Below are 19,238 nucleotides of genomic sequence, written 5' to 3'. Positions count from 1 at the left end.
TCGTTAGTCTTTACCGATCAGTTATTAATATTGTTACTTTCACCATATCCATAATAGCAGGATATTAGAAGCAACTTAGCAACTTACAGATAACATGTACCCAAGTGACAAGGTTTACGTTGCTAGAACTTTTATGGTTCCTATTTTTGTTTCTTCAGATGACTCTGTGAGACCAAATATGACTTTAAACGCCAAGATCACAGACCCAGAAGTGGTGTTTGTTGCCAACCTGACAAAGGCTGATGCCCCTGCTCTGACAGCCTCATTCCGGTGTAACCTCTGTCTATCGACATCCAAACTCGAGCAGATAATGAAAGCGTCCGTGAGAGATCTTAAAGTGCTTGCTTGCCCTTTTCTCAGAGAAAAGAGAGGAGAAAACATTACCACGGTAAGAATTACCTTATATTCTAAGCTTGAATTGAAGGATGGCAGAAATGGTTCATTCATAGAATCCCAGAATGTGAGAGCTCTGTAGGACTTCAGAGAGTATTTACTCCAGCTTGAGATTTTACAGATAAGGATGTTGCACTCCAGAGATGTTAAATGATTTAGCCATGTCTGTAGTGACAGAACTGTAGACTGTCTCCAGACTCATTTTCATTATACCGTCTTTTGCTGAACAGTATTTGAACTTTAGTACAAATCAACATTCCTTTTCAGCTGTTGGCTTTTGTTCACCACAGTATATCCAATGAGTGAGTGGATGAATGAACCAAAAAATTCATCAGAGTCATGTGCCCAAAAGAGATTATGTTTTGCTTTATTACAAATTAACTTCAATTGTGCTTTCACATTATAGTTGAAAAATATGGTCTTAGTTAATTAAATTAATTACTGTACCAAATGTTTTTTAATGTTAAATTGATAATTTTATGTTAAAGAGCATCATTATATAATGTGACTCATTTGCAGTGTTATTTCACATTTTAAAAAATTCGTGGACCAAGTGACTTGCGTAAAGAAGTGCAGTGCTGAGCTCAGTCTATATTTTCTTTAGCAGGATCATCTTCTTTTTTTTTTTTTTGGTTGCACCGGGTCTTAGTTGTGGCAGGCGGGCTCCTTAGTTGTGGCAGGCATGTGGGATCCAGTTCCCTGAGCAGGGTCCCCCTGCGCTGGGAGTGCGGAGTCCTATCCTCTGCGCCACAAGGGAAGTCCCAGGATCATCTTTTGACATGTCCCAGAAAGCTTATATTAATCATTCTATTTAAAGCTCATCCTACTTTTTTAAAAATGAAAGTGATGCATACTGATTCCTCCATTCAGTTCAGATGCATTTTATTTGTTTCCTTAATGATATTTCATAGCCTTCATGGTTTTAATAAATCGTCAAGTTTGAAGATTTGAAATCTATTCTAATAAGGACCTTACAGGAAATTCAAGACTGACCTGTTGGTTGGTAATCATCTGCAAACTGTTCATTTACCTACCTTACTCTAGTCTTTTTTTAAAAGGTGTTAACAGAACTATTTGTTTAGAATAACATTTTCAAGTGATTTAGTGGTCATAAAAATTATAATGAAATACATTTCCATTTCCTCATTTACCTCTTCGCAAATGTAAGACCTTACCATAGTCCTTAGCTCATTTTTGTAGGTATCTTAAAAGTGTATTTTACATAGGGCATCATTTAAAACACATTTTAGCAAAAGGAAATGTTTTAAACTTCTAATAGTAAATGTGCATTACTACTTAAGAATTGGGCATAAAGGAATTCATCAGAACCGCTTAAACTCCTTTACAGTGGTCATAGACTTGTCTTAGTTTGGAGGAGCCCTCATAAGAGATTCTCAGCTAATTTAATTTGCCTTTTTGCTTTTAGTTGTAGACTATAGTTAAAGATCTCAAATTAAGTAAGACATGTTCATAAGTAAATTTCATTTATTTGTTTCTAGGTCTTACAGCCCTGTTCTCTGTTTATGAAAAAATGTACATGGGCTTCAGGAAAAGAAGATATAAATATTGAAGTTGAAGAATTTATAATTAAGGTTAGTGCCTGTCATATTATTTGGGTGAAAATCAATTCTTTTTTTTTTAATTAATTAATTAATTTATTTTTGGCTGCGTTGGGTCTTCGTTGCTGCACGCAGGCTCTCTCTAGTTGCGGCTAGCGGGGGATACTCTTTGTTGCGGTGCACAGGCTTCTCATTGCGGTGGCTTCTCTTGTTGCGGAGCACGGGCTCTAGGCGCGCGGGCTTCAGTAGTTGTGGCACACGGGCTCAGTAGTGACTCACAGGCTCTAGAGCGCCGGCTCAGCAGTTGTGGCACATGGGCTTAGTTGCTCTGCGGCATGTGGGATCTTCCTGGACCAGGACTCGAACCTGTGTCCCCTGCATTGGCAGGCGGATTCTTAACCACTGCGCCACCAGGGAAGCCCCACAATCAATTCTTATTTTTCTTATCTTTTGATGACTCTCACATCTAGAGCATTATGCTAGTCACATATTTAGTAATCAATAAAAACCTCATATTAAAATACATTTTTCTTTAATGCAAATGTTTGTTTCTATTTTCTTTGAAACAGTGCAGGTGACTCTTGAGTAACGCTGGGATTAGCAGTGCTTTAACTTTACAGTCAGACCTCGGTATATGCGGTTCCTCAGAATCTGCATTCCTCCATGTCTGAGGTTCTACATCTACGGATTCAAACAACTGTGGCTCATGTAGTGCCATAGTATTTACTACTGAAAAAAATCCACATATAAGTGAACCCTCGCAGTTCAAATCCATGTTGCTCAGGGTGAACCGCACTTTTAAATATATACAAATGATCAGGATAGTTTTTATCTAGTATATTTGTGTGTGTGTTGGAGATTGGGTTTGGGTGGGGAGAGCAGAGATGAAGTGGGAAGAGAAGAAAAGGAAGGATAGAAAAATGAGGTTGCTCTTATTTTATTTGCAATGTTATTTTAAGGCTTTTATTTGAGGTGTAGTTTGGTTGAATTTAATAATTATGTGATTAAATGTTTTATTTGTCTTATAAAATATTTATAATGACAGATGTATGCCAGAAATAAATTATTAGAATATTTTTTTATCTCTTACGTTTGTAGTATTGAAAAAGCAATCTGCTCTCCAATGTACTTTTCTCTCAATATTTTAAATTACTAGTTTGTCTTAGATGGTATTTTGTTAACAGATTTACTTTTCTACAGACTTAAAATGCTAAATGGGGAGAAAACTTGGATTTGCACGCATTTTTGTCTGCGACACTGGGTTAAAGTGCTGAGGGATTGTTTTTCCATGTCTTTGTGTATCACTTTACTTATTTATTGAGCACGCGTTTTTTGAGCCTTTACTGTGTATGAAGAATGTCCTGTACAAGGCATTGGGGGTACTACAAGGCATTGGGGGTACATGGTCCCTACATTCAAAAAACTTAGTGACGTATGTGAGAGAAAGAAGTAAATGAGTGATTACTTTCAGCTTTCAGTGCTAGAGGCATGCATGAGGTGCTCTTGGGGGTGCAGGCAGGAGCCTCCAGCTCAGACTAGGACATCAGGGAAGGCTGTCTGGAAGTGGGGCTACTTGAACTGAGCTTTGAACATCTGAGCGTGGTTAGATGGAGAGAGAGGGAAAGGGTTACCTAGACAGAACCAACAATATGCATAAAGGCAAAGGCTTGAAAAATCCTTTAAGGACTTGGAGGGATCCCATGTGGATGGGGAGAATGGTGTGGTGGAGTCGTAGGACTGAGAACACTAATTATAGGTGACATTAATAAGGCAATGAGGAAAAGGATTCAGGTGACAGGTAAGTTTGGGAAGTACTGCATACTCGCCCCTTCTTTTGGTGATGTAATCATATCTCCTTAGCATATTAAACAAGTAAGGGTTGTGAGAAGTGAACAGTAAAGGAATCCACTTAATTTCTTTAACCCAGTATTGCTCAAACTTTGGGGGACCATGGGTAGCTTAACTGATTAGGCATCAGGTCACAAAGAAGTTCGTGTCCTAAGCTACAGAGAGTTTTAATCTTACCCTGAAAGTTATGGGGAGTTGTTGAAGATTTTAAACCTAGGAATGACATGCTCAGATTTGGGTTTTAGGAAAATCATGTGGTGGGTGGGCTGAGATGGTGCTGACAGGACATGGAAGACATCATCGTTGCTAAGAACTAAGGCACGGTAATTGGAATGAAGAGGTGAGCAAAGATACTATCCAAAGATAATAGGAGGTGGAATTTTCAGATCTTAGGGTGAAAGGGAGTCCATGGTGATTCTCAGGTTTCCTATGTCGGTAAGACAAATGAAAACCATGTGTGTATATCTTGATGAGGATCACATACTTTGGTTTAGTTAATGCAGCTGGTTGAAAAATGAAAAATTCAGTTATACTTCTACATTTTTCTGTTCACATAACACTGTTTCACTCTGAATTAACTGATTTAACTTTAGGTTTCTACAGTTGACATGCACATTAGTCACTTAATTCTAGAATAACCTGGGCAGAAATCACTGTTTTGAGGTTAGTTGACTTGACACATGATTTTGTGTGTTCTCTTTTGTTTTCCTCAGTTATTAATTTAATATATTTAAATTTTTAATTAGTTACTTTAAATTTTTTGTGTTATGTATTCTTCTCATCTGGGAAAGAATTTATTCTAAATTTTTTTCTCCTTTCTTTTTTAAAGATTTCACCCATAATTCTTAATACTGTGATGACAATAATGGCTGCTCTGTCTCCAAAGACAAAAGAAGATGAATCCAAAGATACATCTAAGGAAACGGAACATCTTTGGGGTGTCAAATCTATTAGTGATTATAACTCTTGGTTTCTTGGTGTTGACATGGCCACAGAAATAACAGAAAATTTCAGAGACATTGAAAATCCAGTGATAGAGGAAAATTGTGCTGTTGTTGTCCAATCAGTTCAAGTTACCTTAGAATGTGGCCTCGGGCATCGAACTGTACCTCTATTATTGGCAGAGTCTAAGTTTTCAGGAAACGTTAAAAATTGGACTTCCCTAATGGCTGCTTCTGCTGACATGACACTAGAGGTATGACCACATGAATTATTACCCACCTTCAGAGGCAACTTCCTGAAAAGTGCAATTGAGGAATTAAGAAGTGAGCTTTTTTGTGTGCATGACCATAGCAAGTATATATATGAATAGATAATATATTCTAACATTTAATTTATTCATGTGTAGTATGATTTATTTGGTCATTACTTTTTAAAGGTTCTTTTGCTAAATAATTGGTTTATGGAGCAAAGTAAGAGTAAAATAAAATGCACCCTCCTTATAAATATCCTTTGTGTCCTTAGCTGTGTTGTTAAGATGGTTATTGGCATATAACATTACTTAATATTTTTTCCTACTGGTTATAGAAATATGTAGTTAACGTTTAAAGACTCTCATAATTCTGTGCCTTTCCAGGTTCATTATTACAATGAGACCCATGCTGTATGGGAGCCACTGATTGAGAGAGTGGAGGGGAAGAGACCATGGAATTTAAGGCTTGCTGTAAGGAAATCATAATAAAATAATATCATTGTGTACATTCATTTATATATATATATTTTATTTCAGAGATTCTCAAGATGTAGTCCAGGATCCTTGAGGCCCTTTTAGAGGATCATGGGATCAAAATTCTTTTCATAATAATATTCAGACATTATATATCATTTTCATTCTCGTTCTCTCATGAGCATACAGTGGAATTTTCCAGAGACTATGCAATTTTGCAGCAGATTGAATACAAAATTAGAAATGAGTCCGCCTGTCTTCTCTTAAGGCTTGCACTAAAGAGACCTGTAAATACTCCTCTTCTCACTATGTATTTTTAATGGTTATTTTTCATTAAAATATTATTTATGTTAACATGTAATTGTTGGCTTTAAATGAATATTTAAAATTTTCTCAGTTTTAGTTTCTCATAGAGTACATACTGATAGATAATAACCCACATAAATGAAGCTCCTTGGGATCCTCAGTCATTTTAAGAGACCAAAAAATCCAAGAACTGCTATTCTGGTTCATGAATTCTTTGTGTCATCTCTTTGTGATGCTTCTTGAGAACACTGCAGAGTCCTAGATACTGAAACACATCTCCCTAGATTAACAGGAACACAAGTTTTATACCCTTCACAAATTATCACAGCACACTTCTCTGGGGCAACTTGACCCAAGTGTGAGGCATTGAAATTGACTTAGCAGATTCTTTTTTTTTAAGCTACTCTGGACATCTTTAAATCATTTACCTAATGGGTTTTTTTTTTAAACTAATTTAGTTGTTTATTTTTGGGTGTGTTGGGTCTTCATTTCTGTGTGAGGGCCCTCTCCAGCTGCGGCGAGCAGGGGCCACTCTTCATCGCGGTGCGCGGGCCTCTCACTGTCGCAGCCTCTTGTTGCGGAGCACAGGCTCCAGATGCGCAGGCTTAGTAGTTGTGGCTCACGGGCCCAGTTGCTCCGTGGCATGTGGGATCTTCCCAGACCAGGGCTCGAACCCGTGTCCCCTGCATTGGCAGGCAGATTCTCAACCACTGCGCCACCAGGGAAGCCCGCAGATTCTTACTTTAAAGATGAGCAGTCACTTAACCTGTGTCCTAATTTCCTCTCAGTAAAGTAGAAGTAATATTTCTGACCTGCCTCTCTTTGGAGTAGGCAGGCTAACAAAGAATGTTTTACAAGACTTTTGAAATGCCTTTAGAACGAAAACTATGATGGAATCTGATGGCTGGTTGAAAGCTTATCATATTACTTATTTATAGGTGTTACTGCTAAAAAGTAGAAGGAAGACCAGATGTTACTTCCAATAAGGATCAGTTTAGACTTCAGGGTCCTCTTAAAGTGCTCATCAACATAAAATGACCAATTAGGTGACACTGGGTAAATAGCTTTCTCTGGTGAATGCACAAAAGACAAATATTGTAACTCACTTGGAGTCCTTCCATGGCGCAATTCTAAACATTTCCCTATGCGTGGACTACACACTGAAAGAAAGAATGCTGACCTGCGCTAAGTCAAGGTGAAGCACTGAATATTTTTGAAAATGAGACTTTTGAGGAGCCTTAATATAAAGTGACAGGGTTAGGAGAATTTAACCTTGATTCTATCGAGAGTATTTTAATTTTATTATTCATTGGCTAATAAAATTGCTATGTATTTATCCTTGTAGGTAAAGAAGAATCCAGTCCAGGATAAAAGTTTGATGCCAGGAGATTATTTTATTCTACTTCCTGAGCCAGAAACAGAAGTTGATATTTCTTCAGGAGATACAATGAATATAACAATATCCAAAAGCTGTCTTAATGTTTTCAGCAATTTAGCAAAAGTATGTTTGGTTCTTGCTTGGACTGTTTCATAGTTTGGTTCTTGTTTGGGCTATTTCAAATGGAATTTTAAATGGAAACGTATGCATTATTTTTGTTTGTCATCAACATTCATTTCTAAAAAATGTGTAGTCGAAATTTAGTTTTTGAAAAAAAAATTTGAATTTTGCAAAAATTTTATTGTGTTGTTGTGTTCCTTTTCAGGGTTTTTCAGAGGGCACTGCTTCTACTTTTGACTACTCTTTAAAAGACAGGGCACCTTTTACAGTAACAAATTCTGTAGGTGTTCCCATTAAGGTGCAGCCCAATCATAATCTCAGAGTGATGGGCTCCCTTGAGAAAAGTGATGTGTGTGATGTTGATGCCGGTCAGAAATTGGAATTGGAATATGCCAGCATGGAACCTTCATGTCAAGGGAAACTATCTACACTGAGCCGTCAGGAGAGCTCCCTCTTCTCTCTGACCTTCGGTATGCTATATTTATGCTATTTTTAAGGGTATCTTTGGAATTACTGGTGTCAGCTTATTTTTGATAAAATATGGAAAAATATTTGCTGCAGATACCCTTGAGAGACAACATTTCTAAAGGCTTGAAACAAATAGTTGATAAACTTTTGTTTTCTTCCTCTAAACTTGAGAAAATTAAACTTGACTAATTTAAGAATTACCTTAGAAAACTAGATTATTTCTATGTGCTTAAATAGTACAGTATGTAGTACGCTTCAGAAGGGACTGGAGTTCATTGAGGAGAGAAAATAACTATATTCAGAAGTCTTAAAATGTTGACAGTAGTTAATCACCATTCCAAAAAAAAAAGCGATTTTTATTGTTACATAGTTGAGAAAATAAGGAACAAGTTGGATTTTGTTTGTTTTAATACATTTAAAACCCCAAGAGAAATTGTTTGGGTTCAAAAAATTTTATAATAATAACTAGTTTCCTTTCTTTGTTATTAGCTCCTGTGTCTTAGAAAAGAATTTTGTGTAGTCTGCATTTCTAGTCATGAGGAAGAATACTCTTGTCATTATTTTGAGTTGCTGCTCCTGATCTGTCGTATAAAAATTTAGGTAAATTAGTATTTGGAATGCTTCTCACTTATGCTCTGACTTAGCACCTCATGGATATACAGAAGTTACAAAAGTCCCTGTTGCCAGACCTGGACGGCGATTGTATAATGTATGGAATCCCAATGCCAGTCATTCTGACTCACTCGTGGTACAAATTGATGCAACTGAAGGGAACAAAGTAATTACCCTTCGTTCTCCTCTGCAGGTAATGCATTAAAGTGAATTGTGTTCCTTTAAGTATATCAAGAAATATTAAATCATTTGGCTGAATATAGGAATGTAATAAAACTTCATTAGGTCAGTACTGATTGTTCAGAAATAAATAATAGTTTGAACTGGGTATTTCCTGTCCAACTTACTTTTGTAATATTCTTCATTTTAAATGTCTCATGAAATGCTGTTGTTAATTTAAAGCCCATTTTTGTTGTCTCCTGGGTTTAAAATTAATGAAACTTTTTGTCTATTCCTTTAAAGATTCAGAACTGAGGAATATTGCAGTAATAGCTGGTTGTCAAATAGGATAACATTCCATTCTCTTTGTATTGTATTTTTCAACTATGTATGAAGGAATATTGAAATGGTCTCCCCAGAAAAAAATTTTAGCATATTAATCTGTATAAATATTTTTTTCTACCTTTAAGGCTTTATCGACTTTTCTTTTTCTCTGCATTATTACAGATTTCAGCATATGGTCAGCAGAAGAATATTTCTTCCTACCTGTAACATCAGATAAAAATGAAAGGATTTCCAATTTTGTTCATTGTCTCTCAGTTTACTATTAGCTCCAACCTGTATTACACTGTAGTTAAGGAAGGATTGTACTGTATTTATTTACCTCATGTTTCCTTTACTATCCTTTTCTGTTTAGTTGTATGGTGCATTGAAAAAAGGTTGTAATGAGGAAAATATTATGGCTGAAATCCTCAAAGATTAATATGTATTTGAAAGATAATAATACACACTAAAAAAAATCAGTCTGGAATATATGAACATGTGAATATCCTAATAATTTTTAACTTCCATTTAAGCATCAAGTTTCATATATATAGCTCCTTAAATATCTTAAAACTTTTCAATTACCATAAAAATATCTTCCAATATTGGGCTTGAAATTTTTTAGATCTGAAAGTGATTGTATGTGGCTCACGTTTTTCTTTTGAACGTCTGCATCTTTTTAAACAACTTGTATGTTTTTTTGTCCAACAGATTAAAAACCATTTCTCTATTGCTTTCATCATCTATAAATATGTTAAGAATGTGAAGTTATTGGAGCGCATTGGAGTAGCCAGACCTGAAGAGGAGTTCCATGTTCCTTTAGATTCATATAGGTAGATACTTCCTTGAATATGTTGATATAAAAGGTTCATAATATATATTTTTAATTCTGTGAATTAGGATCTTTATTCTAGAATAAAGTAAAATATCTGTATTCTACATAATAATAATTCTTATTATCTAAAGATCTGTAAAAGCCAATTTTGAGACATATAGAGAAATACATTTATATTGTTGAATTTACCAGATGAAATTTCCTGTTGTATACTTGATGTTTTAGAATTTTCTGAGATTTATTTTTATTAGATTGCCTTTGTATTTGAAATGACTTTTTTTTTTTAAGTTGCCATTTTTTACAGAGTATTTTTTCCCACAAGGTGCCTCCATGAGTCAGCTGTGTGACTTCGGGCAAGTTTCTTAAACTTTCTTAGCCTTGTTTTTCTCATCTGTAAAAATAGGAATAATAGTACTTATCTTGTAGAGTTATCAAGAAGAATTAATGAGATTCTTTTTCTTACGTTCTCAATAAAAACGTTTTTCCCACTCTGTTTTCTTCTTCTGTAGATGTCAGTTGTTCATTCAGCCAGCTGGTATCTTAGAGAATCAGTACAAAGAATCCACCACATATATTTCCTGGAAGGAAGAACTTCATCGGAGCAAGGAAATCAGATGCATGCTGCAGTGTCCGTCAACAGAAGTCAACTTCTTACCGCTTATAGTCAATACAATTGCTGTACCTGATGAATTAAGCTATATATGTACACAGAGGACAGACTGGGATCCAGCTTACATCATTCATCTTTACCCTACTGTCACTTTGAGGAACTTTCTCCCATATTCTCTAAGATATTTACTTGAGGTATGCCTCTCGCATTTTGTTTGACTTTTATTATTACACGGAGTGAATTCTAGTTTGTTTCTTTTTAATGGTATTTTTAGTTGAGGTCAGTGTTTTACATTCACCTACTTGTAATGCTTTAATAATATTAATAATATCAAAAACTGGTATAACATCTACTCTGTGCCAGCCACTATGTCATGTATTTTACATGTATTAACGTATTTAGTCCTTACAATAACTTCCTGAAGAAGGTACTGTTATTAGACCCATTTTACAGATGAGGAAACTGAGGGGGGTTAAGTGACAGGTCCAGGATCCCACAGCTAATAAATAGTAGAGCTGGAATTTGAACCTAAGCAATTTGGTTCCTTGTTCTCCACCACTGAACTCTGCTGCATCTGCTCTAAATAATTATAATAGTGTCTTTATTATCTAAGTATAATTCTCTTAGCTAAAGTATGGAAAAATGCCAGTGAGAAAATACTTCATCTTAATTTATTATGAAGTTAATTTTAAAGTTTTTTGCTTTAAAGTGATGATTATTTGGTTCAAGTTTCTGTTGAACTGAAAAATAATTACTGTCTTAAAAAATATTAGGGAACATTTTCTAGTAATGAAGTATGATAAATATTTTTAAATTTGTACATGCCACAACATATCAAAATACAAAAATCTGGAAAGTATTTGGAACCTAAACTTATTTTCTTTATCTGACAATGAGCCATCCCTGAGTTGTGGAGAATAAAATTAATTAGATTAACTAAGTAGTATTTATACAAGAGATGCTTTCGGTAAGGAAGCCTAATTTATTATGTTGCTGTTACTCATTTTTAAAGTAGTTCCACCTTAGATAGCTTGTCAGCATAGCTTGATATCACTTTTCTTATTCTATTTGTATGAGAACCATTAGGTGTAGTATGTGAATAAAGGATGAAGCTGAAGTCCAGGCAATTAAGTGGCTCATTTAATGACATAGCAGTTAATGGAAAACAGCCAGTGTTCCGGAGTCCAGCCTTTGATTCTTGGCACAGGTCTTTTTCTCAAAATTTATAACCATTGGCCTGCTAATGACCAAAAGACAGTTTCTGACTTTGGCTATGATATAGTGTTTTATTTTTAATCATTACTAATTGTTGGATATTCATAATATGTAAAGATGGTACCTTGAAGACTTGTCAGTTAATGTGAATCTGGTAGGTTACTTAGTATTTGTATAAAATATGGACGTTATTGCAGAGGTTTTTAAAAAATTGGTAAGCAAATTTAGTTTTTGTTTCTTTGTTTTTAGGGAACAGCAGAAACTCATGAGCTAGCAGAAGGCAGTGCTGCCAATGTTCTACATTCGAGAATCAGTGGAGAAATAATGGAATTAGTTCTGGTGAAATATCAGGGCAAAAACTGGAGTGGACATTTCCGTATATGTGATACACTTCCCGAATTCTTTCTTGTGTATTTTTCTTCTGACTCCACAGAAGCGTTGACAGTTGACCTGTCAATACATGTCAAGCGAATTGGCAGCCAGATGGAGCTATCCATCTTTAGTCCCTATTGGCTAATCAACAAGACTTCTCGGGTTCTCCAGTATCGTTCAGAAGAAATTCATGTGAAACATCCAGCTGATTTTAGGGATATTATTTTATTCTCTTTCAAGAAGAAGAACATTTTTAGTAAAAATAAGGTGTGTTTTTGTTGATAAAACAAATTACCTGTTCATTGTTTATCTAATGCCATGCTTACCTCTTTGCTCAGTGTCACAGGTATGAATTAGGTCCAAGAGGGCTTTTAAGGAATACTCGGTTAAGTGGGATATTAGGAACTAACAACAATAGTGTCCCAAGGCTGAGTTACCTTTTTCTTTGGTGCCCCTAGAATTACTTCTGTTCTTGACATAGTGTCGAGTAGAAACCTTGATTTTATGTAGGTTACCAGCGATGCAATGGCATTTCAAAAGATAGAACAGTTGAATTTGGTTTATTTTAACTGAGCCCTCCTATGTGTGAAGCACTAAAGCAGGCCTTCGTGAGAGAGACCTAATGCGTAAGGCCTGACCCTTCATGCTCTGGTCCCTTCTTTCCTTTTCAGACTCATATCTTGGTATTTTTTACCCCTATGCCTTTGTATAGCCGCACTCTCTGCCTAGAATGCCTCTTGCCCTATGCTTTGCCTGTCTGCCTCATGTTTTCTGGTTATCCGCTGTTCATCCTTTGGCAGTCTGCTCCAGCCTGACGTGTGTGAAGGATTTTCTGACCATCTAAAGTGGGGCTAGATATTCCATCCATCTTCTCTTAGAGCAGTGCTTCGCAAATGTCAGTGTGTGTTAGAATCACCTAGAGGGCTTTGAAAACAGGTTGCTGGGTCAGACCCCCATAGTTCGATTCAGTAGGTCTGAGTAGGGTCTGAGAATTTGCATTTTCCACAGGTTGCCAGGTGTTGCCGATGGTGCTGGTCCAGGGACCACACTTTGAGAACCCCTGTCTTAGAGTTTTCATTAATACTTGATATTGTACCTGTTGATGTGTCTGACCTCTGGTTGTACTCAGGTGTTTTGTAATCTATTGGGTAGATGGAGGTTAATACAGGAGCAGAATTAGATCTCTTCTCTGCAACTTTATCTGAATCCCATAGCCAGAAGTAAACTTTTTACCCTCTCACCTTGATCGCATATTATCCCTTTTATATAGTTGTTATCACATTGAGTCTCGCATCATAATTATTAGTATGTATTTCCTATCTCTTTGTTTAGTTGGAAGCTCATTGAAGACAGGAATTGTGTCTTCCGTTCTGCTTATCACAACACTTTTCCTTTATTGTTTGCTGAATAATGTTAAAAGCATAAATTCTCTGTGTGCTAAAACTTTAAGAATTCGTTAGCTCTGTATCAAAAGTCTAACACTGGAAAATATCATTTTACTTTATAATTCCTTTTCAAATAACAGAAGGTCTCATTGGTATACATCTTTAAATTCACTATACTCATTGCATAGGTGAATGGGAAGGTCAGAGCTCTGCTTGTAAATATTACGTTGTCCCCTAGAGTTTCTGTGGGTCTGTTACCCATTTGCAGCATGCCTTTTGTTATATTTTTCTGTCTCATGTTACTAAATAAATTTCTAGTGGTCTAGCAGCATTCCATCAAATAAAATTAATATAGTGTTTTAGATTTCTTATTTGATTGTTTGTGTTCTCTGGTGTAGGTACAGTTAAAAATTTCAACTAGTTCATGGTCCAGTGGTTTTTCATTGGATACAGTGGGAAATTACGGGTGTGTGAAGTGTCCTGCCAACAATATGGACTACCTGGTAAGATTTTGCTTGCTTATTTACTTCTGATTTCATTCACATTTTCATCAGTAAATGAGCTGGATCCTAAGGGGTACAGAAATGTGAATTCAAAGTATTACGTGGAGGACAGTTATATCTCTCTACTAATTTCTAGGCCCGCTAGTATCAAAGCAAAACCTAAATTTGTCAAAGTTTAAGGCAGTGAGTTGAATCCATACAAGTAAGCAACTTGGTAAATATTCAGAATATACTAGAATCTGCATTCCATACCACTCCCTGCCAAATGTTTCTAAAATCTTAAGTTTGACTGCGAAAATTTGAATAATCTGATACAAGTTGACTTGTTTTATTACCATTTTGAAATTTTTATTTTATTGATAGCAGAGTTAATAAAGCAGCAAAAATCGAGCCTGTACACTAATTTTAAAACAATTTATTTTGGAATGTTAAAAAGTAAAGGATTTTTTAAAAGTTAAGTTTGTTATTATAAGTCATCATTAGTTAAATAACTGAGTGATATTTCTTGAACTTGTTTCTGATGGAGCCAAACTAAGGAACCAAAATTTTTCTTCTTAGAAGATAATCAGTCATGGAATATGGCTCTTAGCAGTTACTTTATTTAAGAAATCTTATTTTAAAATATTTTAAGAAGCCTGTATGTGAATGGGTGTGTGTGTGTGTATTTCAAGCTGTGTAAAGTACTGGGAAATGATAAGCTTGTTTACTTTTTACAGGTTGGTGTTAGCATCAAAATGAGCAGTTTTAATCTTACACGAATAGTTACTTTGACTCCCTTTTATACTATTGTGAACAAGTCATCACTAGAACTAGAAGTTGGTGAAATTGCATCTGATGGCTCAATGCCAACTAATAAATGGAACTATATTGCTTCTTCAGAGGTAATATTTTCCTTTAATACAACTGGCTCCTAAAATGTACAAATAAATATAGACATATAATTAAGAATTATATATATCTCTTTGTCATACTCACTTTGCTGCCATATTTGTGGGTTAAAATATGACAGCCAGCTTTGAAAGACTTTTCTTTCATACTATAAGCATGTGTTAAAAAAGAAGAAAAAAATTGTGGATAATATTTACCACTAGCTCAGTCTAGACTGTTAACACTCATTCTCTAGTTCTTCCTATATGTATAAACATGGGTATGTCCTGTAAAATGTACATAAAGTACTATGTATTGTGTCAATAGCAAGGTAACGTCTTTGTATTCAAGAAGTATCTAATCTTGTTGGAGGGCTTAAGACTCATATAAATTAATACATGGAGAAGAAGATAGTGTATGGTAAGTTATAGGTGGTTATAGGATCTCTGAATAGATGAGCTGGAAGTTTCCTTGAAAAATTCCAAAAATTCAACCACCTTGCTTTACAGAGACGGAAATGGAATCTCATACTTTTTTAGGTCAGTAAAGTTATTGGAGGTTGAGATCATTGTGGTCTAGATCAAAAGTAAAAGTTTCATAGAAGAGCTGGCATTTGAACTAAACTTTTGCAGACTCAACAAGATGAAACGTGAAGAGAATAAGGAAAGAGTGGGGAGAGGACAGATGCAAAGACAAGTGTTAGTGCTTGAATTTGCCCGAGTTTTCAACCAAGCCACCTGACTTAAGGATAGAACTGTTCTTCTGTACATCTCAAAAGAATTCTAAAATTATTTTAAAAAATATTTAGCAAAAGCTTAAGAGAAGGATTCCAATTACACTACAAACACAGACCTCTAAGAGGCATGGCCTTTCCAAGGCACTTGGAATGATCTCCATAGACTTGGCAACAAATAAATGCTCCTTTTCTTTTTATCTTTGATGTGAGTTTGATAGCAGTAGTATTTTTTTTTAGAAATAGAATTTACCCAGTATTCTGTAACAGAGGGAACTTTCTTTTTAGGAACTAAGATCTCAGTTTTACAGATAAGGAAACAGGCTCAAAAAGGCGCATGATTTGATTAAGATCAGACAGCCTGGAGGATGGTGTCAGGACTTCCAGCAATGTCCTCTGCCTTCAGTTGTCTTCTGGTTTATCTAGGATAAGATACTCTGTGAAAGAATTCATAGTGATTAAGGAATTAAAATGGGTTATACATAAAAGCAAATGTTATTAAGATTATAATTTTTAAATATTCAAGATACTTGAGATATTCTTAATAGCACTTCAGCTTCTCATATTGTAATTATTCCATAAGTATGAAAAGACTAATATATCTATTCTTCTGATGGAGTTTCTTTGGCTTCATAAATAATCATTATATTGTCAGTAATCTTAATATTAGATGTAGAGGGGCTGTTTTAAGAAACTTAGTAATAATTGAATCATGATCTGAATTAGAATTGGAAACTTTATTAGCCACTGTTTTATTTATACTATAGTATTGTTTTAAGACTGATATTAACTTTTATATTTTCAGTACCTTCCATTTTGGCCTGAAAAATTTTCAGGCAAACTTTGTGTGAGAGTGGTGGGCTATGAAGGATCCTCCAAGCCATTCTTTTATAACCAACAGGATAATGGCACTTTATTGAGCTTAGAAGATCTGGTAAGTTTTCCTGTTTTAAAATAAAATGTCTTTGATTTTTAAAGTTTGCTTTAAAATATTTTATTAAGACATGCTATAAAATATACTGATAGTTAATTGAAGGTATACTAAAATATCAATATATAATGCTGTACATATATTTCTAAGAGATCAGAGCCAGTGTGCTTTTCAGTAAGAACTTAAGAACACCCACTTTGTAATATCTATATAAGTGATTGAAATTCTAAATGTACCATGTGCAGTTTAAACCAACACCTCAAACATACTCTTTTTTTCTTCTACAATAGAATGGGGGTATCTTGGTGGATGTAGATACCGCTCCACATTCAACTGTCATAAGCTTTTCTGATTACCATGAGGGATCCGCACCTGCCCTAATAGTAAACCACACACCATGGGACATCCTCACATATAAACAGAGGTATGAAATAAAAGGGTTCTTGGAAAATCTGATTTGCTTTTACTGGTCCACAGTCCCTTCTAGGAAATACTTGGAGCTAGATGTGTTTCACATTCTACATGTTTCCAGATTTTAGAAAGGTAATAGGGATACATGATGTTTATTGCTAATACCCTTAGCAGGTTTTGAGACACTACTCTATAACCAAACGCATTAGTATTCCTGTAGCAGAAGTTAGGAACCTTCACAGTAAGTGGGATAAATGAAACCGTTAACAGTTTCACATCAGTTCAGATTAAGTTTTGCTGCCACATGACGTTTGACACCAAACTTAGAGAAAAATATTTGGAGTTTTGGAGCTTTTTAAACTTCAGAATTGCACGTAAGGAATTGTGAACCTGTTTAAGTATTACCGTTCTTTTGTAGTCTGGTGATGCTCAGTGAACCTCTCCCTGTAAATCTGTATCTAGTTTTTTGGTAGGAATAGTAGAAGATTAAATAAGAGAGCAGAAGATTAAAGAAAGATTAAAGTAGAAGATTAAATAGTGGTGTTGAATGTATTATAGTACAGGCTGATAGGAATTTTGTTGTTCTTGTCTGTGCTATCATTTGGCTTGGGTAATGCCATTAAATAATGATATAACAGATAGCTTTAAATCCTTAAAATATGTAATATATATTTGCAAAGAATTATTATTATAAATCTTCAAGGCATTATCTTATATGTATATATAAAATATAAAATAATAATATACATTATATATGTATACATATAAAATAATGCCTTGCAGATTTAATGTATTCATAACTCTCATGGCTTGAGTCTGCTGAGAGATTTAAAAGCATAGATTGGGATTAAACCTTAATTGGGTTACCTTTTGTTTTATTTCAGTTCTCTGGAAAGTCTTTTGTATTATCTAGACCAATACTTCTTAAACTTAAGTATCAATATTCAGATCCCTTAGAAATCTTGTTAAAATGTAGATTCTGATATCGTAGGTTTTAAGTGGGGCCCAGAATTCTGCACTTTCCAGCAAGCCTCCAGGTAATGCTAATGCTGCTGGTCCGCAGACCACACTTTGAGTAGCAGTGGTGCATGGACCCAATTTTTTTTCCTCTGAGCTTATTTCTTATGCGTTGCATTTGATTAAAATCTTAAATTTGAGCACCAAGTAAAGTTCTTCTGCTACTAAAAAATTTACTATTGGGACTTCCCTGGTGGTCCAGTGGTTAAGACTCCGTGCTCCCAATGCAGGGGTCCCGGGTTTGATCCCTGGTCAGGGAACTAGATCCCACATGCTACAACTAAAGATTCCACATGCCGAAACTAAAGATTCCTCGTGCCCTAATGAAGATCCTACACACGGCAATGAAGATCCTGCATGCTACAACTAAGACCAGCACAGCCAAATAAATTTTTTTTTTTAATTAAAAAAAAATTTTACTATTCACAGCCTTTTCTATAGATGAACTCTGATGTAGCAGTCTGTTTACTTGAATGAATTTCATTAGTGTGATCTTGCCTAGATCAGTTCAGAGTATACTGCAACTTCAGAAAGGGCAGTATTCTGTTCCCTCAAGCTTCAAAATCATTAGTTAATTGGACATTTTAGGGTACTTATTTTTAGGCAGAGTTGTGTTTTATTAACAAAGGCAATTTTATAAGATGTTTGCACCAGTCCTTTCCTCAATAAACCACGGGTCTAGGTTTCTCAAGGCCAGGATATTTTAATCTTCCCTTTGTTGCTTGCATTTCAGTGGGTCACAGGAAGAAATGGTATTGCTGCCAAGACAAGTTCGACTCTTTGCCTGGGCAGATCCCACTGGTACCAGAAAACTTATATGGAGTTATGCAGCAAATGCTGGGGAACATGATCTGTTAAAGGTACCATTTGATGTGAATGAGTGCTGTATGAAGTACCTGATAACAAAGGAAGTAGACAAGTTAGCTTCACACAGTCATCTTTGTCTTTACTGAACTAAAAATGAATTGAAAGTATTTTCAAAATAAGTTACTTTTTGGCTTTAGATTGCAAAGAGTTCATACCAATATTTTGTCCTAGATCAGTCAAAATACTTTATTTACGGTTTTAAAAAAATAGGCCTGTTTCAGCTTGCCTAAGACCAGGAAAGTACTTTTTTATTTACTTTTGTTTTAAAGAAAGGAATTTTGAGCCTAAATGAAAAACAACTTTATCTTGAACATGTGCGTACCACTGTTAGCTGTGAGAATTTTTAGGCATGTTTTCCCTATCAAAGCCACATGTTTTGTTAATTAAAGGAGTCTGACAATATGCAAATTATCCCGTATAAGAAATTTAATAAAATATTTACTGAAACAATATTTAGGTAGCTAAATTAATTCAATATGTTATTTCCTAGACTCTTAGACTTTGGGAAGGGCTTAAGAATTCATCTGCCAGCCTCCTAATATAGGCCTTGCTCTTCCATGAGCAGCTAGTTTCTGTAGGAATGTATTCTATCCTGAGAAGTTCATACAGTGTCATATTCCATTGTCTGACGATGCCAGTTGTTAGAAAAGCTTTGTTGG

The 19,238-nt window shown here is 35.2% G+C and overlaps 1 protein-coding gene across 6 annotated transcripts in view; it reads left to right on the top strand.

The window, feature by feature from the left end:
• The window catches only part of VPS13C (vacuolar protein sorting 13 homolog C), a 182,326-nt gene that overhangs the window by 122,354 nt on the left and 40,734 nt on the right, over window positions 1–19,238 (top strand). For all 6 annotated transcript variants that reach the window (XM_082444517.1, XM_082444513.1, XM_082444514.1 and 3 more), the window contains 15 exons: window positions 159–388; window positions 1,893–1,985; window positions 4,630–4,995; window positions 5,377–5,463; window positions 7,118–7,273; window positions 7,476–7,740; window positions 8,383–8,543; window positions 9,545–9,666; window positions 10,178–10,472; window positions 11,743–12,132; window positions 13,649–13,753; window positions 14,470–14,634; window positions 16,159–16,287; window positions 16,575–16,708; window positions 18,446–18,572. In XM_082444517.1, coding sequence (XP_082300643.1) covers window positions 159–388; window positions 1,893–1,985; window positions 4,630–4,995; window positions 5,377–5,463; window positions 7,118–7,273; window positions 7,476–7,740; window positions 8,383–8,543; window positions 9,545–9,666; window positions 10,178–10,472; window positions 11,743–12,132; window positions 13,649–13,753; window positions 14,470–14,634; window positions 16,159–16,287; window positions 16,575–16,708; window positions 18,446–18,572 — 2,825 coding nt within the window. The remainder of the gene's footprint in view (window positions 1–158; window positions 389–1,892; window positions 1,986–4,629; window positions 4,996–5,376; window positions 5,464–7,117; window positions 7,274–7,475; window positions 7,741–8,382; window positions 8,544–9,544; window positions 9,667–10,177; window positions 10,473–11,742; window positions 12,133–13,648; window positions 13,754–14,469; window positions 14,635–16,158; window positions 16,288–16,574; window positions 16,709–18,445; window positions 18,573–19,238) is intronic.

The sequence above is a fragment of the Balaenoptera physalus genome (genome assembly GCF_965194825.1).
Source record: "Balaenoptera physalus genome assembly, chromosome: 2".
NCBI classification, from domain to species: Eukaryota; Metazoa; Chordata; class Mammalia; order Artiodactyla; family Balaenopteridae; genus Balaenoptera; species Balaenoptera physalus.
Note: the sequence above shows the minus strand (reverse complement) of the source record. Positions and strands in the feature narration are given on the sequence as shown.